Raw genomic sequence first — 24,390 nt, forward strand, 5'->3', positions numbered from 1 at the left:
GGTATTTGCTCCAGCCAGCCACCATACTTAAAAAGTGGCACTGGACCATTCAGAAAAGTGCTGCAGACAGTTATTCTCCCAATCACCCACGATCATTCGCCCGATTTAGCGCCGAGTGGTTCGTACAAATGGCATGGCAGTGGAGAGTTGGCATCGTTCCCTGTCAGATTTTAGGCCATCCGTAGCGACGGATACTGACAGTGCTAAATGCGGGGGCGACTAGTAATGTCAATACGGAGCTCCTTCTAAAGAAACCGCTTAAAATCGCAGGATTACGTATTGAGCATGCTTTTAGTTTGCATGTATCTGCGCCTGTCCAATTCAGCTTCAAGTGTGGCCCACCGTTCATCGGAACGATGTACTATAAAGAACTAATTTAATTTATCAACGGCCGGGAACCACCGTTGGGCGCACCAACTACCGACGATAAGCCACACTTAAAGGGCAAGAAGAGCTGAACGAGCGCTCAGATCAGAAAACTTTTCGTTCCCACTATGCGATTCTTATGTTTACACGGACGAGGGACCAACTCGGATATACTCGAGGCTCAACTCGGTATGAGAGACTTACACTCTCAGAGCATCCATCCTCTTTTAGACAGAACAGCTAACTCTTTAGCACCACTACGTCGTCGCCTGGCACAGCATACGCTGGAATTTTTTGACGCCCAAAGTGCATGTGCCCCGGCCCCGGAGATATCGGATCTATATCCGCCGCCATATCTGTGCTGGTACGAACACGGCCGCCCCGACGAGGTCTCGATCGCACTAGACGAGCTGTGTGCTGTGCTCGATGAAGATGGACCATACGATGGCCTGATTGGGTTCTCAGAGGGCGCGGCGCTGATAGCCAGTCTTTTGTTATTCGATGAACTGGCCGGGCGCCGTCCTCGTATCCAATTGGCTGTACTATTCAACAGCGTAGTGCCGCTCACTGCCCACCCCGCAGGCGTGCAGCACACATCCTCCTTACTTAGCGAGCTCGTGCATGGGCATCACGATCACTATCTGGCTCTTCTCAAGACAGATGAACAGGTGGATGATCCTTTGGCTCAAGCATGGGGTTTCAGCCCAGCCGGGCCTCTCCGCATTGCCGTCTCAACCGTCCATATCATTGGTGATCAGGATCCGTTTGCCCCCTCGTCACAGCTGGTAGTCAAGATGTGCCAACCTGAACGGGCACAGGTGCTTCGACATGGGGGTAGTCATGCATTACCGCAAGCTGGAGACGTGCTTGACCAATGTGCAGAGCTTATTGAGACCAGTATTATGCTTTCTTCATTGAAAATCTAAGTCTGAAGTATGTCTACAAAGACCTTATCCTGTGATACAGTATCCGTTCCACTAGAGGAGTTTTGAAGGAGCAACAGTTGTTGTCTGAATAACATTTGCAAACAATAAAGATTTATCGGGTTATCAGCAGCAATTGAAGTGTATATAGCGTCCCACATGGAGCCTCTCCACAAGACTTCCGTTCATAACTCCACCCATCCAGCCAAGGGGAGAAAGTTCAGGTCAGCAACTTAGTGGGTTCGCGATAACTGCCCCAATACCTAGAATGCTAGGTTTAAAATACGTGTGCATGACATGACTCGGGTAGCTCGAGTCAGCCAGCCACAGACTAAAACAAAGCAGGTCAACGGCTGACGAATTCAATCATCTCCCGAGAAAGAAGTCCGCAACCAGCTGCAGATGGTTCTCGCAATTCAATTACTCTAACCCATACCTAGACCAGTATTTTCCACCGCATACTTTGTTCCTAGACATGCCTTTTTCGGGTACGAGTCTTTCTGTATATGAACTTTTTATTTCCTTCGCAATAGTTCTGCACCACAATCGTCCATATTTACCACTATCTCAACAATACTGCGCGAGCTCCAAGTATATTTCTACTACTCTTGTTATTTCTCAGCTAGTACTTCAAAATGTCTGAGCTACTTCCAATACCCACAATGCTTGACTGCCGAGCAGAAGCCGGCCCAAACCGCGTATGGGCCAAATATCCAGTCTCGGCCACTTCATATACGGAAGGCTTCCAAGCGGCGACTTACAGCGAGATGCGTACTGCTGTTAATCGCGCTGCCCACCTTTTGTGCGATGCGCTTGGTGAGAGCGAGACATTCGAAACCTTGGCCTATCTCGGCCCCAATGATCTGCGCTACCACATTTTTCTCGTGGCTGCTATCAAAACGGGATATAAGGTCCGGAAATGCATGCTTGGAGTTTTACAATCCAACTAATCTCTGTGGTAGATGTTCTTTCCTTCACCTCGTAATAGTATTGTAGCTCAAAAGGAGCTTCTAGCACGCACCGAATGCAAAACTCTCTTAACGCCCGACCCGGAACCACCGATGGTGACCAGTCTCTTACGTGAGAGTCCCATGAATACGATACGAATTCCGTCACTCGAAGAGTTATTCATGAATGATGCCTCACTCGTCCCCTATCCCTATATTCACGGGCAGAAATCCCTCGACGTGGTTCGAGATCAGCCCGTCCTCGTCCTGCATACTTCAGGGTCCACAGGTCAGCGAGTTAGGTTGGGTTCATAAATTGGTATATTCTAACACTCAAAGCAGGAATTCCAAAGCCAATCATCTATACACATGACTTCTTTTGGCGCATCGTCAGAGCCAATACTCTACCCACTCCTGAAGGAATAGCTCGAATTGATGATCTCTTCTTGCACGGAGAGTTTTTTCTTTCCTCCCAGCGTTCCATGTTAGTCAACCAAGCTATAATCCGCTTTCTTGTTTCAACTATTAATTTGCGCAATAGATTGCCGGCATCGGATGGGGCTTTGTTCTCCCCTTGTTCAAAGACAGCATCCCGGTACTCCCTCTGCCTGGTCGACCACCATCGACTGATGGTTTCTTGGAAGCTGTACGATACGGCCACTTTGCATGGGCTTTCGTCTTACCCATCATCATTGATGAGCTCACCAGTAGTCCGGAGGCGCGGGTTCTGGTCTCAGAAAAATTGAAGTACCTCTTCTACACTGGTGGTGCTCTGCCCCCAAGCGCCGGAGAGCGTGCTGTCGCTGCAGGAATCCAAGTCTATTCAGGCTTGGGGTCAAGTGAGTGTGGAGCTTTGCCTCAAGTCCGGAGCGTTGACGACCATCTCCATCCGCCATCCGAAACATGGCGGTATCTGCATTTCAATCCAGCGATGCTAGCAGAATTTCGGCATCGTATGGATGACTTGCATGAGCTGGTAGTACGTCGATCCTCCACGCATGCTGATGCCCAACCGGTGTTTGCCCTCTTTCCAGATCTTGAAGAATTTGAGACGCACGACTTGTTCAGTCCACATCCAGACTTACCAGACCTGTGGATGCATCGTGGTCGTCGAGACGACCTTATTGTCCTGCTCAATGGCGAGAAGACGAACCCCATTTCCTTCGAGGCTGAGATCACTGCCCATCCCGACGTGCGTGGTGCGCTAGTAGCTGGCAATAAGCGTATTGAGGCTTGTCTCATCGTGGAGCCGGTTCCAGAAGCACTGCAACAGGCGACAGATGATACTCCAGCCAAGGACTATTTTATTAATAAGATCTGGCCTACCGTTGAGGAATCGAATCACCATTGCCCAGCGCATGCTCGGATCGCCCGATCCATGATCCTTATACTTGATCCAGACATGCCCATGTTGCGAGCTGGAAAAGGCACTATACAACGCGCCGGGACTCTACAATTATACGCAGAGCATATTGAGGCGCTCTATATAGAGAAGGAATTACCAACTCCGCCTGCTATACCACTTAGTCGTGAATCCGTTACTTCCACCCTGCGATCAATAGTGGCCGACATCACAGGATGGTCTGAACTCCAGGACGACGTCGACTTTTTCGATCAAGGTATGGACTCGCTTCAGCTGTTGCGACTAAGTCCCGCTATTCGCTCACGTCTCGGTGTTTCCATCTCTCCTTCCGTCATTTATAGCAACCCTTCAGTTGCTCTCTTGATCACGAAGATCTGCCAGGATACTATGGCAGATACCGAACAAGATCAAACAATCCTAATCCAAGAGATACTGCAGCAATATAAGCAGCAGATTGATCATCTTGCGTCAGAGCCTACAAAGGCATCACCTGAGCCTAATCGTCCAGCCACAAAGACTGTCATTCTCACTGGCTCTACCGGCACAGTGGGGTCCTTTGTGCTAGGGCAGCTGTTGAATGATCCTGAAGTCGCGCATATATACTGCCTCAACCGATCAACCGATTCCGAATCATTGCAGATAACCAGAAATCTCAAGCGAGGAATTCATACCCCTCTCGACGCAGACCGGGTGACTTTCCTCACAGTCGATCTTACAGGTTCATCCTATGGTCTGGACACCTCCGCACTCGAAACCTTGGTGGGCGAAACAACACAAATTATCCACAGCGCCTGGCCAGTCGACTTCAACCAACCACTATCCTTCTTCCAGCCTAGTCTTCAAGCCCTAGTAAACCTCATCACATTCGCCAGCCAGGCAAAACACAACCCACCGCTCCTCTTTCTCTCATCAATCAGCGCCGTCAGCTCTGCTACCGGTCTGATCCCAGAAGAGACTCTTCCAGATCTGACCTCTCCCGCTCCAATGGGCTATGGCCAAAGCAAGTACCTCGCAGAACGGATTCTTGCCCACGCAGCAACAGCCTTGCCACACCTACGTCTAGGTGTAGCGCGCATCGGCCAAGTCTCAGGTCGAGCTCGCGGCCCAGAAGGAGCCTGGGCACGAACTGACTGGTTGCCCAGTTTGGTCGTTAGCTCACGATATCTGGGCGCTCTGCCGGATTCACTGGGTGGTGGCCGGATGGAAGCAATTGACTGGGTTCCTGTTGATGACCTTGCTGTGATTCTGGTCGAGCTCTCCGAAGCTTTGAGCACAGGATCGGGTGCGTTGTCCGTCTTTCATTGTGTCAACCCGGAGGCCATTACCTGGCAAGATTTAGTCCCGGCTACTGTTGAGGAATTATCGACCCCGGAGAAGAACCTGGTGACTGTCACCTTTGAGGAGTGGTTGGAGCGACTGCAAAATAGCGCCGCTGAGCTTGATCGGGACGAAGTGAAGTTAGACGAGTTCTTTGCTCATAATCCTGCGGTGAAGTTACTAGATTTTTATCAGCAGCTTCTTGTCGACAGTGGGGATAAAGGAAATGGTGGCAGATTGGCACTTGATAAATCTGTGTGCGTGAGCCAAGCTCTGTCTGGTCTGCGTCCTGTCCAGCCGGAGTGGATGCACAGGTGGATTGGCGAATGGGTCGACAATTGAGATAACTCGGAGATTGATATAGCCACTGCATCAGACGATATACTCCTGCCTGTTCCATTAGGCACCTCTCTATACAAAGTCTACTTTAAACTCTAGAAGCATGAACACTCGATTCATAAACATCCATTGCTTGCTCCATAAATGCAACCACGATGGTATCAACACCAGGTACATTGTACCCGGAAGAAAAGGAAAGGTGATGCCCGAATCAAACAGCTAAATATATCGAAAAACTAGCCCGACTCCACCCTCCAAGCAGCCCCACTCCGCTCCGCTCCGCCGCCACTCCAGCCATAATCCCATCATTGGTCCAGCCGACAGATCAACCAGTCGTGCGAGTGCGCGGTGCGTGTTCACGATCATCCAGATAATCATCGGCCAACACACCCTCGGTACCATCCTCATCGTCATCATGATCACCATGGCGACCCTGATTCTCCAACGTATCATCCGCCGCAATCGAGATCCCCCGCGCACCCCACCGGTTGTTGCTAACCCGACCATCGCCACGCTCCTCGTCCTCACGCAGATGCTGCTCCTCATCCGTCGATGCACGGCCCGCGCGGAAATTCACCACACGGTTAACCAACCAGCTCTTGTTGAAGTCGTCCGAGTCCACGACGCCGCCGTTGCGCAGCTTCACCCGCTGTCGCGAGTAGTACACCCATGCGAAATCGACGTAGAAGGCTGTTTGCACGATGCCGAAGACGAAGGCGATCGGGTCCCAGTAGTGCTCCTTTCCAAAGCCGCGCACAAGCCAGTTGATGATGTAGAAGGCACGGTATGAGCCCAGTGCGGCGAGGTAGTAGGAGTCAATTACGGTGGGGACGGTGGTTTGTCGGAGGAGTAGGAGCTGCGGGAGGACGCAGACGGACTCGAGAACGATGGAGAAGGCCCAGAAGAGCTAGTGATCAAAGGTCTCTTGTTAGCAATCTCCTTTTCCGTAAAAACCAGAGCAGTTCGTAGTGAACAGCAGTAGGGAACTGCCTATTACTTACCTCCAGGAACCAGTGAGATGGGAATCCCTTTTCCAAAATGACGATGGACAGCGGCGACAACACGATGGAGGCAAGCACGGAGTAAATCCCGAGTTTCCAAGCGCGCTCACGCTCCCTCGTGCGCGGGAAGACCTTCATCATGATGAAGATGGTATAAAAGGCCGAGGAAATGAAGAACAGCTTGAACGAGATATTCCAGATGACCGCTCCGCCGTACGTTCGTACCGACCACGTATCCGGATTCAATAGATCGAGATATCGCGTCACAAATACTACTGCATAGAGAAGCTGTGTGAGGAGCGAGACGCCTGTACCGTAAAGAAGAGTATTGGTTTCAGTCTGGATCTCCATTTGCTATGTTTGGTCCAATCTCTGTGGATCCATCGCGGAAAGACAGCTTACCCTCGGCGCTCTTGTTCTTATGAATCGCCCAGATCAGTAGACAGATCGAGGCAAGATGGGATAAATCCGCCAATACTCGAAACACGTTCCACCCCATCGTGGGCAGTGGGAATGGGGGGTTGGGAGGGTGTGTTGTGTTGGCTTTGTTACGGGGTGAGTGAATGGCGAGATAGCTATTTAGTTGGATGTAGGTGTGGTCTGGTCAATCAATAGAAAACCCCAGTTATATGTCGTTCCAATCTTTTCAGCAAGTTGAGTTCGTAAGTCGTGGTGAGTGAGGGCGTTGGTCTTGAATCGTGTCCGTTGCCTGGCGTTAGAGCCTCGAAGGGGAGCTCTCCCCGGCCTCTCGTTATCTGCAATCTGAGCTTGGACCACTCCTCACGTGAGCGATGACGTTAGCCTTTGGAATCCACACGTACTTCCGGTCGCATTACGATCATTGTCTCTTTTGTGTGCCTCGTTTGGGGGTAGATAGCTTCTCTATGGAGCCCTTACTTCCTTAAAATGGGCTGTTTCAAATTTGATACTCTGTTTCGAGTCCTGGTTTCAAGCTTACGGTCATAATGTATCTTGTGGGGCTATGATGTGAACGGAATGATTCATGCCCTGGGCCATTGTACGTAGATGAGAGATACCTCACTAAAGCTAGAGGCTTCTTCTGAGCAAGAAGTTCTGACTTAAAACTGACGGTCTAAGGCTATCCTTCAAAGTTGAGCCTAAAGTATCTATAAAAAACGATCTGGCTCTTAGTATATTTCTAATATGGTTGAGCCGAGTGGAGCTGTCGAGTATCTCCTCACGATTTTCATCCTAAATAGACTTTCATTCGTTGTTGAACCGGGTTCCCGTCGATACCTATGTATCCTACTTGATACGGCTACCGGACATGAGGATAATGAAAGTTGTTTCTGGTGACATCGAGGGACCAAAAGATAAAGTGCGGAAACTCACACTGGAAACGAATATATATGGCATTTCTTTGCTTACCCATCTCAGATTTAGCATCCCGTCTGTCAAAGACACAGACTGATTGGCTGATAAATAAGACAAGCTCATTCTGCTCAGGTTCCATTGTACTTTGCTGAACAGCACCAAGAATGAGTTCCTTACTTAAAGTCCTGTTCTTACCCCGGGCAGAGGCTCAAGACATCCATGTCCTTCAAGATCAATGGCCCAAGGCTCACACATAGCTAACGCAGATATTTTCTAAACGCTATGTTCGCTTCTGCTCCCAGTTAAACTGGTATGAAGACAGACATTGCAAAACGGTCCTGATCCCACGGACCGATCTGAATCATTCGAGAGAGAGAGATACCACCAAAACGCTATTTCTCTCCTAATTACAAAACAGGCCTCGGCCATATGAGAATCCATTCCCATTGCGTTGCCAACCCTGACAACCTGCAAGAAATCCTCGAAAATATGCCCCACGGCGTCGATAACTGTTCAAAAATACACACGGACCCTGGACCCCCTCAATGGAGCTGCAGATGGCAGCCACATTGTTTCGAGAGGATGCAATGCACGATCCCTGCGGGTGCCATCCCCAATGAATGCAGGATGGCGCTGGCCATGCGCGGTTCTCATTGGGGCGTTGATGATGAATCGCTGGCTTGAGCCCCGCGTCTTCTTTCCTTGATTAGGGCTCTCTGGGCTGACCTGAGTGCTTTGCAGGAGACAAGACTTGATTCGGGGATGGGTAGAGAATTAGAAAGGAACGGGGTATTGTTGCCTGTTTCCCCATGAATTATATTAGCCCACGAATCCTAGAATTCGAAGGGGAATGTCTGACTACGGCTGGTCTTAGGTTTTGGTCCCGTTTCTTAGAAGATCATACCCTATTGGTATGGCCGATAGAGAGAAGAGGAGGGGTATCGTGGCTGGATGCGCAACTGTCGTGTGGCTTGACCTAGCCAAGCCCAGTCGTGGTATTAACAGGAGCAGCGTGCTGCTACTACTACCACTAATACCGAGGACGACTGCTCCAGAAGCGTATCTCTCCAGCTGAGGAGTCCATTAGAACAAAGTATGGACATAATAGGCGCAGGACATACGGGACGATATGTACGCAATGCGGCTCGAGCAGATAGGCCGACCGGCAGGGGGGTTTTACTGCTGGACCGGTAACCATAAAAGGCCTGGGGGAAGACAAGAGTGCTTCATGGGTAGCTCTGGACTGGGTCAACGTCCCTTCCCTCGTTGCTGTTCGTCGTTGTTATCCTCGCACTGTGAGAGCTCGCCGGGTCACCGAATTATAGAGCAGTCCACTCGCGGGCGGTTTTTGGTCCAAATATTTCATGGAAAAGGTCGGACGTGGCCCATCCTGCTTCTGCAGCGACATTGCGGTCGGTCGAATTGGAGTGCAGCACGAGCCATTTGTGACAGGGCCCCCGGCCATCGGGTTCCTAGGACGAACGGTGGGGAGTGGAATGCACCGGAGAGGACGAGAGAGGGAAGTCTTAGGAACAAGGAGGTGCGAAAATAGTAATTGGGATAGGAGGATTGGGGGACATTGGAAGATCAGGCCATTGGGGCGTTAGAATAGTCAAGCTTGAGAAAAGGTGGCAAGGGAAGGTTTAGAGCTAGGATCATAATCATGGCGGGTTGTATTATTTTGTGTTTTTGTGTATAGCTTCGGTGGAGACTTGCCGTCGCAAAGGGCCTAGAACCCGCCTTTAACCCCTCCACGCGCTCTCTTAGCATTTTCGAGGGAAATGTCCAAGTAAATAATCATCATCGTGAATGGAAATCTAGACTCCATAGAAGAATATCTATCGCATCTTAAGTTGAATCGCGCGACTCTACTGGGACGCCCGACGCTCCTTATTACCAGCGTGATATGAGGTGACTCCCCGCTTCTCCCGCCTCTCCTCCTTCTCCTCTTCCCTTCTCCCCTTCTTCCGTCCGCGATCCTCTTGACTCGATTCCCTGTTCCTTCTCTTGAATCCCTCCTCATCCGTTTCATCCCTTCTCACTCTTTGTTCCTATCCTCTCTCTTCAACTCTTCAACTTTCCCCCCTTCTCCCCTCCTCCTTCCCTTTTAACCCCCCCCCCCCCTCTCTTACTACCTTAACACCTCCTAACCAACCACTATCTCCTCTTCCAGCCTCATGTTCTCCCCGTACTCGGAAGAATTTGAGGTGCCCGATTCGACTCTCCGACCATGCGATTTTGATCTGTGAGCTAAATTCCTTCTCTTCCTCTATTATCTCTCCTCCTTGGCCCCGCCGCCAGCTCTCTTTTTGGCCGAAAACAAACGGAGAAAGCTGAGCGCGCATCCACCCCGGTCGGGTTCACTGGACTGCCCCCAACCCCTGCGACTCCTCTGGACTCTCAATTCCCGACCATCTGCTATCTTGCTATCGTTCTATTATTGTACAATTCTGCCACCTCGCCCTTTTGTTATCGCGTTGGCTTCCCCCTCTCCGATCGGGTTCTGCCTGGGATGCGCCTGTGTCATCGTCGTTAGTGTAACGAAGCCCACTTTCCTAGAAGTTGACTCAAGGCGCCCCTGTAGCAGTTCTGCTAACCCCCTACGCGCGTTATCGCGTGTACAGATGAATCGACGTGTGATTGAAATCTTTCACCATGTCGTAAGTCCCTCGTCTATGATCTCCGTTCGGCTCCTGTGCTGCGGGAGGGAGACTACTTGCGAAGACAAGCTGCCAGATCAGGCATCCTATACTTGAGAGAGAACATGAGATAGCCCGTGATTCGCGTTCCACCTTTTCGTCCGATGTTTACTTCACCATTTATATTGCGCATTTACTACTATTCGTCTGGCCTCGGAGCTACTTTGCTAACGCGACACGAATCAGGTCACCTCCGAATTCCAAGCGGATCAAGACTTCGGCCACAACTAGCGCCCCGCCGCATCTTCTCGCTCAACAGCAGATCCATCCTTTCCATCGGGTCCCGACCTTCGACGGCATTCCTATTCCTACGGCCCCAATCCCCCATCCACAACAGCAGCAACCGCCGCAGCAACACCAGCAGCAGGTGCAGCAACAACATCAACAATCCCAACAGCAAGCCCAGTCTCGCAAGCGTCCCCAATCTCCCACAGTGGGATCCTCCACGATGATGGCTGCACAGATGAGCTCGACGGGTGGGCCAGTCGAGGGTGACCCAACCGCTCTGCCACCTGCCCCGGAGCCTGCTCCCAAGAAGAAGGGTCGCACCAACACCCCGTGGACCGCCGAGGAGGAACAACGGCTCAAGACTATGCGCGACGCCGGACGTAGTTGGAGCGAAATCGCAAAGGTGCGCCCTTCAAAATCAGGCCTTCCAATTGACTTCATAATGCTTGATAATCTAATGCGACGTAGACATTCCCTACACGAACTGAGGGCAGTGTGAAGAAGCACTGGTATAAGGTATGGAATAGACGATGTTCCCCAAGATCGGATTTCCGCTATAGTATGGTCACCTGATATGTTTTGTCTAGGATATGCATTACGCTGAATTCGCCGAAGATGAGGTATGATTTTCTGATGGTCAAATCGAAGAGGTTTCGCGCCTCCCTCGAGTTCCTCTCCTAACTTTTTACAGTCTATAAAACTCCGTGACGCAATCAAGGAGTACGAGGCAAACAAGTGGAAGGTTATCGGACAGAAAGTCGGCAAGCCTGCTAAGGTAGGTTGTACCCGTATCCCATTTGGTCCCATCAAGGTTGGATTTTCGTCTGATGTTTTCGCGCTATCTACAGGCTTGCGAGCAATATGCCAAGGAACATTTCAAGAATCTTTGAGCTCTTATACTTGATGACCCTCTCTCCCCCGACCCCACTCATGAAGTGACGATTTAACTTGTTTTATTTCTTTTTCTGGATTTTCTTTATGCATCTAACGAATTTGGCATTTCCCATCCCCCCGGATTCTGCAATTCCATAGCGATGCAATTGTCATAATGGCTGACGGGGGCCACTGATAATACAAGGCTGATGGAGTTGGTGATCTGATCTCTTTTTCTCTTCTTATTTTTTTTCCCTTTTCGATCTTACTACCATGTGATGCTTTTATCTATGTCTCTGATGTTGCCTGGAATATCTGATATTGATCTTTATAACTGCTCTGGCGTTTGCCCTCTCTGGCGCCATACGGGCTGTCTTTTGTGATGTCTTTTTTTTTCCCCTTATATTTCCTTCTATCTATGCTTTTCTCTGATTTCTTGGCCAATACTATGTGGATGATTCCTCCAATCAATTTAGTAGCTGCACTAATTAGCTTCGGCGCAAATAAGCCCCAGAGTCGGCGGGCCTGTCCATTCGGCGTACATCTCGTACTCCCGCTGCGGAAGCGGAAAACCGCCGATAAGCGCGGGCGATCTAGATTTTTCTTCCCCGCGGCGACCTTTTCCCTTCCCCCCACACATTACTCCCTTGACTCTTGAAACTGTTGACCTCATTGTCACTTTTTCCCTTCAGTTGTGGCCTCGAGTCCCGTCTATATTGGCGAATCTTCCTGCCTGGTAAATACGCTCCAACCTGCTAAGAATGCTGAGCCTTTCCCCACCAGCCATCCTCCCACTAACCCTCGATTGCTTCATAGTGACTCATCCACATTGAAAAGTGACAAACTGCGCTCTGTTCTCCCAAAACAGTTGCAAGTCTCGAGTACAGATCCCGACTCCTACATTGGCTCTATCCTGGAGACGGCTATCATGAAGACGAGTAGTTTGGGATTGTCTAGTGATCAAGGATTCAAGGTACCCTTTCTAGAACCTGCGTGAAGACCGGTGTTCGGTTCGCGGGCAAAGGAACCTGACATTTATTTTTATCTGATCGGCCCTTTGCCCGCAACCGTTCTGAGATCATACGGTTGAACTTGATCTGGATAATTCCAGCGAAAGGACTCATGCGCTTTTCTGCTCCTCCCGGTTTCACCTGTTTGGAAAAGTGCGCGTATACTGACAAGTTGGTTTCCAGCATGGCCCCGGAACATGAAATCGCCACCGTAGCGGTGCGCAATGAACGAGACGATGATATCAAGACTGTTCGTTCGACTGAACAACCGATCGATTACGAGAATAAGAAGGATGCGACATATCCTCCCGAGAATACTAGTCGGGCTAACCCCTCTGGCTCGCGCATCGGCTCCCTGCTGAGAGCATTCGAGCAGCAGCTTGTCGAGTATAACCTGGAGGCGCGAGGAATTGAGCGAGTTGCTCCTGATGAGCGCATGAAGCGCTTGTCGTGGGTATCCTACCTGCAGACATTGCTGCTGTGGGTGTCGATCAACCTGGCTGCGAACAATATTACCCTGGGTATGCTGGGCCCGGCTGTGTATGGACTGAGCTTCAAAGACTCGGCGCTATGTGCGGTTTTCGGTGCAATCGCCGGCTCGCTGGTTTCCTCCTGGGTGGCTACTTGGGGCCCTGTGTCGGGTATCCGGACTATGGCGTTTGGCCGGTACTCGATGGGTTGGTGGCCGAGCAAAATTATTGTTCTGCTGAACTTGATCCAAATGATCGGATACTGCCTGATTGACTGTGTCGTGGGAGGGCAGATTTTGTCTGCTGTCTCGCCGGGAGGCTTGTCGGTTGCTGTGGGTATGTAATATCTGGTGTACAAGCTCATGATAGTTATTTGGACTTTGCCTAACTTCGCTTGAATTAGGTATTGTCATTATTGCAATCATCAGTTGGGTTGTTGCTACATTTGGCATTCAGGTCTTCCACTACTATGAACGGTCAGTCATCTCATCTCCTCTCCTGTCTATACTCGCCGCTGACCATTGAGGATCAGATTTGCGTTCTTGCCTCAGCTCATTGTTGTTTGCATTCTCTTCGGCGTCTCATCTGCCAAGTTCGATCTGTCTACAGTGTCTCAAGGCGATGCCCGAACGGTAGCCGGTAACAGGTCAGTTTAGAACCGATCTCGCACCATACTCCGAGTTCCCAACTAATTCCAATATCAGGCTATCATTCTTTTCCATCTGCCTCAGTGCAGCAATCACCTACGCCCCTCTAGCCGCAGACTTCTTCGTCTACTACCCCGAGCACACCTCCCGCCTCACAATCTTCTCCCTGACCCTAACCGGCCTTGTCTTCTCATTCACCATGGCACTAGTCTGCGGCATCGGTCTCGCCTCCGGAATCAGCACCTACCCTGAATACGCCGCGGCTTATGATCTCGGCCAAGGCGCCCTAATCGTAGAAGGCCTGGGACCCCTCCACGGCTTCGGCAAATTCTGCTCCGTGATCATCGCCCTAGGACTCATCGCCAACACCGTCGCCCCAACCTACTCCGCGGGCGTCGACTTCCAAATCCTCGGCCGGTACGCCGAAAAAGTGCCCCGCGTGATCTGGAACACTGTCGGTGTGATCATCTTCACCGTCTGCGCATTGGCTGGTCGCAGCAATCTCTCGGAGATTTTCACCAATTTCCTCGCTCTCATGGGTTACTGGGTTGCCATCTGGTTTGCCATTCTAATCGAGGAGTTTATCTTCCGCTGGCGCACGGGATATAACTGGGCTGCGTGGCGCGATCCGTCAAAGTTGCCCATCGGTATTGCAGCCTTTACCGCTTTCGTCATTGGCTGGGTCGGTGCTATCCTGTGCATGGCGCAGGTGTGGTATATCGGCCCCTTGGCGAAACTCGTCGGCGAGTACGGCGCCGATATGGGTAATTATGTCGGTTTCTCGTGGGCTGCGCTTGTGTACCCGCCTCTCCGGCTGCTGGAGCTACACTTTGTTGGACGCTAGGTGTTTTACGTTAATGGTAATGGCATAGCGCTTAATACTGGAGCGTGTGGAGAAGGGTCGACCCTTCTGAGATCAGTTCAACCTTGTTCGCCTTTTGGCGGTTTGCTTTGGGGTTAGTTTGGTGTGATGGTGGTACGATGTCGTTCAACACATTACCCTCGCACACAGGGATAATACGCAGATTTTTTGCTCTGGATCTGGATAGTATCGGGAGAGCGATATCAAAAGTGATTTACACGGTGTACATTTGTATGTCGTACGTTGTACGCGTACATTTTTAATAAAATGCTTCGAGCAAATTCCCCTTCTAGATCTCGAAGAAGATGATGTTTGCCCTTGTTATGAACCATATCGTACCACCTCCAGAAGTATTCCCCCAGAATGGTACTAACTAGCCCAGAAAAAAGCACTAGTCTCTCCTAGAACTCGATAGCCGAACCATGATGGTTGCCAAAGCTCAGAAGTTTCCAGGAAGGAGTAAAATAGAACCATAACGACATCTCGAAGACAGCAAAAGAGGAAAAAAATATTAATCAAAAGTACATCCCCTGGACAACTCTCATTTTCATCCACTAAGAGAACTATTCTACAAAAGAGATCGATGAACGGCAAGCCAAAGCCACGCAGACAGGAACAGATACAGGAATAGACAGACAGAATTGCATGATGGCTCTCTCCCACGGACAAAAGGAGGGGCCGCCATTCACACTGTATCAGTATCAAAGGGTTTTCAAAACGCTAGGGTACGCAGGATCGAGTCCCCGGATTTACCGGTACCAGTAGTCGGGCTTAACGTAGTCGGCAAAGGTCTTGGGCTCCTCGGGGGCGGGGTGGCCGTGGCCGTGGTCGTGGTGGGCGTGGGGGTCCTCCTCGGGTCCGATGTAGTTCAACTTGACGACGTTGCCGCACTCGTTGCAGCGCTCGATGGGGCGCTCACGGGAGACCTGCAAGGAAAGAGTTAGGTTTCATATATTCTATAGTTGGCGGATGAGTCCTTGGGTCCGACGTACGGTCAGCCAGTTGACCTGGTGGGAGTCGGCGGGGAAGCCAGTGCAACCGGCGTACTGCTCATCACCGGCACCGTTGACGATGATGGGGTTCTCAAGTGTTCCTGCTCGCGCACAGAGCTCCGGTTAGCTAGCTTTATCCTCGCGTGCTGTGCATAAACAAGCCGATTATCGCGAACGAAGTGACGCGCGATATCATGCAAGTAGCAGGGAAATTGTACACATACCCTTGCGGGAGGCATCCAGAGGACGCATGTCGAAGATGTCGATGCCCTGCATCTTACCGATGAGCTCGAGACGCTCAAGACCGGTAGCCTGGAGGTAGTCGGTAGGGATGGTACCGGGCTTGGCACCGGGGGGGATCAGGTCATCCTCAGACTTGATCTCTATAGTCGTCAAAGAAGACCGTATTAGTGCATTATTCTCATGACAAGGTTTGCGAGCAAGTTGCGTCCGATATATGACCCGGTCTCGGAGGGATCCTCGGCCCACGTTTCGGCTTCTCGCGCAGCGAAAGTAGCTCAATTGCTTCGCCAAAACAGACAACATGGCTGAATTGAACCCCTCATCGATGTCGGATGCATTGTCGGAGCAATTGGTCGCCGCATAGTCGGGTAGGGTACTAACCGTCGAAGGAAAGGATCTTGCCCTCCTTCTCAACAGCCCACTTCTTCTCGTTGCCTATCGAGAGACAATTCGCGTTAGCCGACAGTTCATCCATATTGATTTCCAATTGTCGTTTCATGCATTGGTCCTGCCGTGACCCAATTGACTTGGAGGGGGAAGGAAAACGGCGAAGGTCGGGGGAGGTCGGATCAGGCCACTGGGGGTTGAGGATCACGTACGACGGACGATCGAGGAAGAGAACGGGCGCTGAGCAAGAGTGAAAGCACGGGCGGGCGAGCGCCTGGCGATGGCGGAGGCGGTGCGTTGGAGGAACATCGCGGTCGCTGGATGGATGGGGGTGGAGGAGGGGAGTTTGGGGGATGAGCGAGAGTTTGGAGTGCTGAGGTTTGGGCGAGGTTTGAAGCCGCTTCGACCCGTCATCGCCTCTGATTGGCTGCATTCTGTGTGCCAATGGGCCGCGGGTAATGCCGATGACTCAGCGTCCGATTGGCTGATATCACGGGATGCGACAAAGACCAAAAGCGTACAGGCCGGATTTGGAAGGTTAGGGCTTAGGGCTGAGCGAAGTATACAAAGAAGTCCATCTTCATCCTGATAACAAGTGACTGTAAATGCACTGGCTTATTTGGAAAATGTGTCATGAGACGAGACCTCCATGCACGCTATATGAAACATTTTGATCGCTGGCGACGAAGAACAATCTTACCAGGAATGATTGTCGATGCAGTTCCCTCGTCGGCCTTTGTGCTCTTTGTTGACTGACTTGGTGTCTATAGCCAATCATTTGTGACGTGCTTTCAGTATATCATATGAATCTAGAGTTTCAGAGTCATGCTGATAATGAAATGCAGGTTATTAATATTCTACCAAGTTCCAAACTAGGCCTCGAGTGTACCAATGAAACTGATACATGAATCAGTCGATGACAAGCATGTGCTTGAATAAGAAAGGTATATATAGATGAAGGAGATGTATCATTCAAGAGCCATAGACATTTGCAATCTGCAGACAATATCAAAATGGCAATCTTCCGTCAGAGCAAATACAGTCTTCTGGCCTTATGCGGGCTGTTCTTGATCACCACTACAGCTGCCGTCATCGAGCCCGACCAGCCTCAATCTCGGATTGTCGGGCGTGGAGCTGTTCTTGATCATGATGAAACACCTCTAATTGGGAGAGGCACTGCTGCCTGCAAGACATACGTCACCCAGGCCCTGGATACCTGCAAGACTATCACGAAGGCTCATGATATCACCATGGCGCAGCTCCAAATGTACAACTCTTACACGTGGAGATTTGACTGCCAGAACATGCCGCAGGGTTCAATAATTTGCATTGGTCCTGGATCACCTCCAATGCCAACAGCTCGTTCTAACGCGACTTGTGGCCCTTTGGTCCCGGGAACTCCCAGACCGGCCAATTGGTCTGACCTTGCTTCCTTGAACCCGTGTCCTTCGAACGAATGCGTAAGTTTCTCTCACTTATCAAATTCCGGATTCTCTTTGTAGCTAACAAATGTCTAGTGTACCGGAGATGGCATGTGTAAAGCTTTTGGAGATTACTGGTGCTCTCCACGAGACGACACATGTATGTCAAATTGCAAGTCTACCACGACCACGGTAAAGGCTGCAACGAAGACAACCACTACCACCAAAGCGAAGACAACTTCGACAACTACAAAAGCGAAAACGACGGCAACAACCACAAGTCAAGGTCCCGCATGGACGCTCGTCGCCTATACGGGCACAACCTGCAATGAAGATTACTATCTGCTGAAAGCGCATAAAGACCAGGACTCAAAATGCATTGATTTGCCTGGGGATTATAAAGCTGGATTAGACGATCAGACAGGTGTCTACTGTAGGTATTTCACCGACGGTGGGTTCAGCTCAAGTTCTTGTGCTTCTGCTCCCGTGGAGAAATTGCTCTCATGGTCATTGACTAGGGGTGTCTGTACGGCGTATGACAAGCCTTGCAGTGACTCTGGGGGCCAGGCTATCAGTATTGATTCCGATAGTGGCTGTCAGGCTGATATTATGGGTAAACATGTTGAGAGGAAATGGCGCTCTGTTCGATGTATGGTACATTGATTTGATAAGGGTTGTTTCTGGTGGTTTTTTAGTATAGCAAGGAAGGGCAGGCTAAATTGATATCTCGTGTTTGTTGTTTCATATATCTTTCATATAGACGCATTCATATTATTGTAATATATGGATATAGTGATATCAATATCTAAAGCAAGTAAGAAAGCTTACGAAAGACAATCGTCACGGGGTCTTTCATCACGAGGAAGTCACGGGTTGAGGTGAGGCTGAGGCGGGGTAAGTTTAAGTCCGCGTAAGGCCCGATGGTTTAATATCCACATCCTTGGAAATGAACGATCGGTCCTGCATCTGTAGTTCATTCTAGACTCGTTTCATATTAGCCCGCAACATCACTTGTTTGGTTACACAACAAATCCTTGCCACCTCATTCCCCGATCATCTGCACTCCCCGTGCGCGGACCCGACGCAGGTACCGTGATTGGCCCCGCTGGATCGGGTTTGAAAACCAGTTCGAGTTGCACATCATGCCGCCCCAGGGGAAACGCCTCGTGGTATGTCTCGATGGCACATGGGTCAACAGCGATCAGGGTTATAATCGCCCCACCGTTCATGACCCAAATTACACTCTCCAAGTACCTTCCAACGTGACTCGGCTCTATCGCGCACTGCGAAAGAAGGGTCTAGATGGAATGAGCCAAGTTGTATACTATCACCCCGGCGTCGGTTCCTCTGGGTCTCTCTCGGATGAAATTGCGGGAGGAGTCTTTGGTGCTGGGGTTGGCGAGGTGGGTGCAAGACTTGCTTTCACATCTATTTAGAGTATTATCTGATGATCAGTGGCAGAATATTAGAGAAGCTTACAGCTTCATCGCAACAAATTATGAGCCTGGCGATGAGATCATGCTCATCGGATTCTCCCGGGGTGCATTTACTGCTCGTAGCGTGGCTGTAAGCTTACTTTAGGAATCAGATCCGAGGACTGTTGTGCCGTCGCTGATGATCAATCTAGGGACTAATCACTGAGATCGGTCTACTCACATCCAGAGGAATGGAATATCTTTATCCTATATTCAAGGATACAGAAAACTTCAGGAACCTTGACTACAAGGACAAGTTTCCCACAATACCATTCCCTAACAAGCCCCTTGACCAAAGAGAATACAAGTTGCGCCTTGAGGATGTTTGTGTCCCTCTGTCTATACTCATCCCTCTGTCTAGATTTATTGCTCCGTATTCGCTAACATGGTGATAGGAGGGACTCACCCGCCTTTATGATCCTGATGGTCACCGCATCAAGGTCCGCTGCGTCGCAGTCTTTGAAACAGTTGGAAGTCTGGGCATTCCAGATACAAATCTATCCAATTCGCTCAAAATTCCTCGCTCCACCAAAGAATAAGTGTACCTCTTGGCCAACTCATCCGCAAACAAAAAGCTGACTATTCAATACATGCAAGTGGTACGACACGGCTCTTTCCAACACGATCGAGCACGCCTTCCAAGCACTTGCTCTAGATGAAGTTCGCACATCATTCGCCCCGGCCGTTTGGGAACGACCGCGCGGTGTCCATACCGATCTTCGACAAGTCTGGTTTTGCGGCGCCCACTCCAATGTCGGTGGTGGTCTGCCAGATCAAGAGCTCGCCAACGTCTCCATGGCCTGGATGATGGACCAACTGGCTGACCTTGGCGTATCCTTTGAGGAGGATACAATCGATAGGATTTTCCGAGAGAGCGTCTTATACTATTACGACCAAGATCAAGACGGAAGACAGACCAATGACAGTCCCAAACACGATCGGTGGAAACAATGGGCAGTTGATTCCATCTACGAGGAGCATAGACCCGTACGGCCGTGGGGTCTGGGTGAGATGATTCAACCTGATATCGGATTCTACAAGCTGGCCGGCAAAACAACGCGCACGCCAGGCATGTATCGTCGTACAGATCCGGATACTGCACTTCCAACGAGAGAATATTTGGAACATACGAATGAGCGCATCCATCGATCTGTACGGATTCGACTCGCCCTCGAGGGATTAAACTACGATGACGTCGGGTTGTACAAATGCCGTGCCCTCCTGAGGAAAGGACCGTGGCTACTTCAGAAAGCGCGGGTTCGGACTCGCAGAGAGATACGTGATCGAGACTCTTATGGGGACGAAGAGGACGATATTCAATTTAAGGAGGAATATCGGTGGGAATGGGTGTATGATGGACCTCCAGAGGAGACGCCTGCAAGTGTGATCATGCCGGAAGAGGCATTGGGTCCATATGAGAAGAAGCTTCTTGGCATGAACAAGGGTACGTCTTCGCTTTTTGCGTGTTGAATTCCGAAAAGATTGAACTAATTATAGATCGCTGTCTGTAGGTCGGCCATTCTACAGAGCAATCTTGAGAGAAAACAGACGGTGAATGTGAACGAGAACGACGCATGCAGTTATACCGGAGCTAATCATATTCAATACTCTCCAACCCGATGAAATCGTCGTTGGTTTATCCCCTGACACGTACTCGTTTATTTCATGTCAAGACTAGATAAAGTAGATTCACTGTACTCCTGTCCAACTCTGCCCGCTACCCAAGGCGTATTGACGATATAGGCAAAGGGAAAAAAAAACTATACATCACATCTTATTCCAAACCGTAGTCATAGAGCATCTCCACTAGTAATCGAACCCGGGGCGTCAACATCCTGAGAATCCTGTACCCTTTGAAGTTCTTGACCCTGTTGCAATCCCTCGACAGTCTCATACGGCTGAAAATGAGCAGCTCGCTCACGACACGCGGCTGGCGTAAACCCATTCCCGACTTTCCCAGCAATGATTCGCCACTTGTCATGCTCATAGTCACTCAGTGCGCGTTGAAGTCTCGATAGCTGGCGGAATTAGCTGATTTAACTCCCTTTGAGTCTCTAGTGAAAATGGGGATGCGCTTACCATCTCATCTGTCCAGACCACGTCCTTTGCCTTCAATTTCGTGCAGTACCTCACCTGCAACGTCCCACTAGTTCGACCAGGAAAGAAGTCCGCGATTTGCTTCCATGTCAGATTCTTTTCCTCTTTCAAGTCCACCAGTAGCGCATCCTCCTCGGGCGTAAACTTGAGCTTGGGGCCTCGGGGTCGAGGTGCTGGGTCTGGCATCCCCGGCTGGCCCACCACGCTCGGAGGGCCACCGGAGGTTGTTGGCGACGTTTCATGAGCACCTAGGAGCTGAGCGGGAAGACGGTGGTGATGGTGCTGTTGTGGAACTGGGAGTGAAATTGGAGATGGGTACGCATTTACCGAGGGCGGGAGCGTCGTAGAATGGTCAGTGTGGCTAGCAAACAACGTGCTATCTGACTGTTCAGTAACAGTCGTGCTATCGATTGACAGCGCTGGTAAAGGCTCTCGAGGTCCGAAGGTGTGGGCCATATGACGATCATCCTCTCCTTCGCCGTCGGATCCAGAGCGTTTCCGCTTCCCAGTATCATGGGGCGGCGTGAGCTCGTAGCCATAGTGCGGTAGAGGTGGGAGCATTTGGTGCGTGGGGAGATAGGTCGACTGCGGGTCATGATAGCCGTTGGTCTGAGGCGCGGGATGAGGCAGCAGGGGTGCTGCCGCATGATGGTGTGGGTCATACGGAGGATGGGAGCTGTCGGATTGGAAGGGAAGCCCGCTCAACTTATTCCTAGCATCGTAGGCAATCAAATCATTATCATCTGGCTTGTCTGCGTGCGAAAAGTTGATCGCGAAGCCTCGATACGGGTCCGCTAGTGATACGGACATGCATCGACCTTGCCAGGGGAAACCCCGGCTGGTGGCTCTTCTTGTTCGAGGTAATAGCCCAGAACCAACAAATTGTCGCTCCCGAAGAGGGACGAGGGACGGCTAAGCGTCCCAGGTTTTCACATAAGAAGCGAGTTATAGATAAGATAGGGGGGAGAAGAGAAGAGCAGTATAATCAGTTCTCAGCGTCCAGATAGGAAAAGATCCTATTGAAAAGGGGGCGTGGGCTAGGTAATATCCAATTTCAACGGAAAAGAGGGACTCGACGCCCAATGGACTGAATAAGCATAGTTGGGGTATACGAAGAGGCAAGCTGGCGACATCTGGAGCAGGGGAGGAATGGGAGATGCAACCTGCGGATGAAGTCGCATATATAATGTCTTCACCGAGGACGCGTCTGGCTTCGGAGAAGTTTGCATGGCGGGCTGGGTGAGAATATCCAGCTCAAGCAAAGTTCATCAGCAGGGTCGTGCGTGACCAGGGTTGAATTGGCCGGTCTTCCAATTGAAAGGAATGTAAAAGAAGGTGTATGTCGCCAAAAGGGACGACTTGATTCGAATCAATATCAAAAATGGTTCAAAGCGCGCGGCTTTTTTGCTTCTACCAATAATTGTAATCCCTTCTTATCCAGGACCCCCCTCAAAACCGTTATATTATCGAGAAGGATCTTCCTAGCTTGTCACGACCACTGAACCCCCACGACAACCCGCAAGACGAGAACTGGACGGGTTGTCGGCCTGGCGGGAAAGCGGAGGGACTGATGGGGACCTCTGCACCAGGATGAAAATTGTCATGGTAAGTCTCAGAATCGAGGTCTCTCACGGATTACCAAGAGTCCGACAAGAGCCGAAAGTTGAGAGGAAACGCCCGTCAGATTGACTTCGGGGGGCAAGCGGACCGTCCCCGACAGGGGTCCCATTCGCCGGGTGATACACCCCTGCTAGTTCTCCGTGTTGAGGAGGGTGTAGCAGGAGTAGGATTTGACAAGGCTCGGCCAATAGCTACCGCCTGGGATTAGCCAAAGAAGCAAGCTGGCGGGCTTTACGCCCTTGAGCGGGCCTGTCCAGGAGCGCCAAGGGGGATGCGAGGGTCAATCACAACCGACCCATAGGAAGCCGAAAAGGGCCGGACAGGGGATGAAACAATGAATTTGGGCGACCCTTCAGATAGGGGGACAGTCTTGTCTTTGTGTTGATTTCTTGTCGCGAGTTTGGACAGCAATGTTCGTTAGGAGCGGGGCAGAGACCTGAAGAGTCCTTATCCGAAACACGAAACACCCAACAGCAATAATGGTGGTAATGCCGGGCCGTCAGTTGTCATGTCGATTCAGGGACAATGGCGGCCTGAGTCATGGCCATGCTTGATTGGCAATGACTGTCGTCATGGATTGGTTATCGAATAGCATTTTCGCCTGAAATCGGTGGAGAGGCCCACTAGAAGAGGAAAGATCCGGGTGGGTGGCCGATTTGCGCTGGGAAGTGCAACTGGTATGCGACCCATATCTCATCCCTCGTCTCTTGTTCCTCGTAGTGTAAGAGCTTGGGGCATGGCGTTGGCTTGCCTGTGCCATGCACCTCCACGGGCCACTCGGGCAGATCCCTGTTCAATAGTCTCGTTGGCCCCGTTAGCCTCGCGGAGCATGGGGGTGACAATGCATTGACGTGCTGTGGATTTCCTTCTTGCATGAGGAGGAACGCCCTCCTGGGTCTGCCGGGATATCACCTTTTTCTGTGATTGTCGACGCCAGCTCACGCATGAAGGACAGGGTTGGGCAGCTGGCCGAGGATGCTGGGTGGCGTAAGACCCGATGACCCGCTTTCTTTGCGGTCTTAAGCGCGCAATCACTTCACAGTCTGGTCTTCGGAGGTCATGGAACCTTCCTTCTCTTTGGCGTTGAGTGGTGGTGCGATGGAAGGGAGAGGATCCGCGCTGTCGGGTACTCTCTGATCAAATCTCGCATTGCAATTTCAATTTCAACTGTCTTTGCCCAGCCTCATACCCACCCCTCGTATAAGTCGTCCATCAATCACCTAATTTTTATTATCAAAATGAAAGAATGCCTAGAAATTGCAACTAATACGGTCTAAAGCGCTTCTCTTGCCGGAATGAGTTGGACTCGTCACGCCGTATGCGGTCCTGTATGCAAAGGGAAAATGCAACCGGAACGTCGTGCTTGGACGCCTTATTATCAAGCTCATGTTTGCGAGGAACCATATTTGCAAGCCTTTTCTTAATTCTATAGGTTCTTGAGCTCTTGTTCTTCAAGTGGCCCTGTCTAAGCCTAGCACACGCACATAGTTTATGAGCTGCAGCAACGGTTCCAAAGACTCCCAAAACCCGAGACACCATCCAATCAGATATGCATTAAGCTCAACTCCTTTTGGAAAGTCTTTCAAAATGTATTTTAAAATCACCTTTTCTTGTTCATGACACATGCATCGTCGCTTGGTCTATCATTCAACTCGTGATAAATATGATAATTTTGAACCTTTGTCAGGGTTTCGCATGGAATGTGACCAATTTGAACAACGTGTAAATTGTCTGCCATGGAAAGCATGATTATTACTCGGGCCTCCTATATCAAA

At 50.5% G+C, this 24,390-nt stretch overlaps 9 protein-coding genes across 9 annotated transcripts; 6 read left to right on the top strand and 3 right to left on the bottom strand.

Annotated features, from left to right (window-relative positions):
* Nucleotides 1-494: 494 nt before the first annotated feature.
* N7496_000983 (uncharacterized protein) lies at nucleotides 495-1,292 on the top strand (the record flags this gene model as incomplete). Its single annotated transcript, XM_056693914.1, has 2 exons — nucleotides 495-555; nucleotides 619-1,292. 2 exons carry the CDS (start codon nucleotides 495-497, stop codon nucleotides 1,290-1,292), a joined length of 735 nt encoding a protein of 244 aa, XP_056560643.1.
* A 659-nt stretch (nucleotides 1,293-1,951) lies between these two features.
* On the top strand, nucleotides 1,952-5,258 carry N7496_000984 (uncharacterized protein; the record flags this gene model as incomplete). The annotated part of the gene is made up of 3 exons (XM_056693915.1): nucleotides 1,952-2,200; nucleotides 2,252-2,533; nucleotides 2,778-5,258. The coding sequence occupies 3 exons, from the start codon at nucleotides 1,952-1,954 to the stop codon at nucleotides 5,256-5,258; spliced, it is 3,012 nt and encodes a 1,003-aa protein (XP_056560644.1).
* Nucleotides 5,259-5,580: 322 nt separating this feature from the next.
* On the bottom strand, nucleotides 5,581-6,755 carry N7496_000985 (ER lumen protein-retaining receptor; the record flags this gene model as incomplete). Its single annotated transcript, XM_056693916.1, has 3 exons — nucleotides 5,581-6,162; nucleotides 6,257-6,564; nucleotides 6,659-6,755. 3 exons carry the CDS (start codon nucleotides 6,753-6,755, stop codon nucleotides 5,581-5,583), a joined length of 987 nt encoding a protein of 328 aa, XP_056560645.1.
* A 3,491-nt stretch (nucleotides 6,756-10,246) lies between these two features.
* On the top strand, nucleotides 10,247-11,408 carry N7496_000986 (SANT/Myb-like DNA-binding domain-containing protein; the record flags this gene model as incomplete). The annotated part of the gene is made up of 6 exons (XM_056693917.1): nucleotides 10,247-10,251; nucleotides 10,477-10,921; nucleotides 10,987-11,034; nucleotides 11,106-11,138; nucleotides 11,210-11,293; nucleotides 11,367-11,408. The coding sequence occupies 6 exons, from the start codon at nucleotides 10,247-10,249 to the stop codon at nucleotides 11,406-11,408; spliced, it is 657 nt and encodes a 218-aa protein (XP_056560646.1).
* Nucleotides 11,409-12,585: 1,177 nt separating this feature from the next.
* N7496_000987 (purine-cytosine permease family protein) lies at nucleotides 12,586-14,362 on the top strand (the record flags this gene model as incomplete). Its single annotated transcript, XM_056693918.1, has 4 exons — nucleotides 12,586-13,207; nucleotides 13,275-13,347; nucleotides 13,404-13,517; nucleotides 13,576-14,362. 4 exons carry the CDS (start codon nucleotides 12,586-12,588, stop codon nucleotides 14,360-14,362), a joined length of 1,596 nt encoding a protein of 531 aa, XP_056560647.1.
* Nucleotides 14,363-15,129: 767 nt separating this feature from the next.
* Nucleotides 15,130-16,311, bottom strand: cox5b (cytochrome c oxidase subunit IV; the record flags this gene model as incomplete). Its single annotated transcript, XM_056693919.1, has 5 exons — nucleotides 15,130-15,306; nucleotides 15,373-15,473; nucleotides 15,597-15,755; nucleotides 15,997-16,050; nucleotides 16,215-16,311. The coding sequence occupies 5 exons, from the start codon at nucleotides 16,309-16,311 to the stop codon at nucleotides 15,130-15,132; spliced, it is 588 nt and encodes a 195-aa protein (XP_056560648.1).
* Nucleotides 16,312-17,015: 704 nt separating this feature from the next.
* N7496_000989 (uncharacterized protein) lies at nucleotides 17,016-18,086 on the top strand (the record flags this gene model as incomplete). The annotated part of the gene is made up of 2 exons (XM_056693920.1): nucleotides 17,016-17,462; nucleotides 17,520-18,086. 2 exons carry the CDS (start codon nucleotides 17,016-17,018, stop codon nucleotides 18,084-18,086), a joined length of 1,014 nt encoding a protein of 337 aa, XP_056560649.1.
* Nucleotides 18,087-18,565: 479 nt separating this feature from the next.
* On the top strand, nucleotides 18,566-20,453 carry N7496_000990 (T6SS phospholipase effector Tle1-like catalytic domain-containing protein; the record flags this gene model as incomplete). The annotated part of the gene is made up of 6 exons (XM_056693921.1): nucleotides 18,566-18,826; nucleotides 18,885-18,989; nucleotides 19,051-19,235; nucleotides 19,294-19,439; nucleotides 19,554-20,346; nucleotides 20,396-20,453. 6 exons carry the CDS (start codon nucleotides 18,566-18,568, stop codon nucleotides 20,451-20,453), a joined length of 1,548 nt encoding a protein of 515 aa, XP_056560650.1.
* Nucleotides 20,454-20,688: 235 nt separating this feature from the next.
* On the bottom strand, nucleotides 20,689-21,805 carry N7496_000991 (SANT/Myb-like DNA-binding domain-containing protein; the record flags this gene model as incomplete). The annotated part of the gene is made up of 2 exons (XM_056693922.1): nucleotides 20,689-20,916; nucleotides 20,978-21,805. 2 exons carry the CDS (start codon nucleotides 21,803-21,805, stop codon nucleotides 20,689-20,691), a joined length of 1,056 nt encoding a protein of 351 aa, XP_056560651.1.
* Between the last annotated feature and the right edge of the window lie 2,585 nt (nucleotides 21,806-24,390).

Source organism: Penicillium cataractarum, assembly GCF_028827025.1.
Source record: "Penicillium cataractarum strain IBT 29864 chromosome Unknown utg000001l, whole genome shotgun sequence".
NCBI classification, from domain to species: Eukaryota; Fungi; Ascomycota; class Eurotiomycetes; order Eurotiales; family Aspergillaceae; genus Penicillium; species Penicillium cataractarum.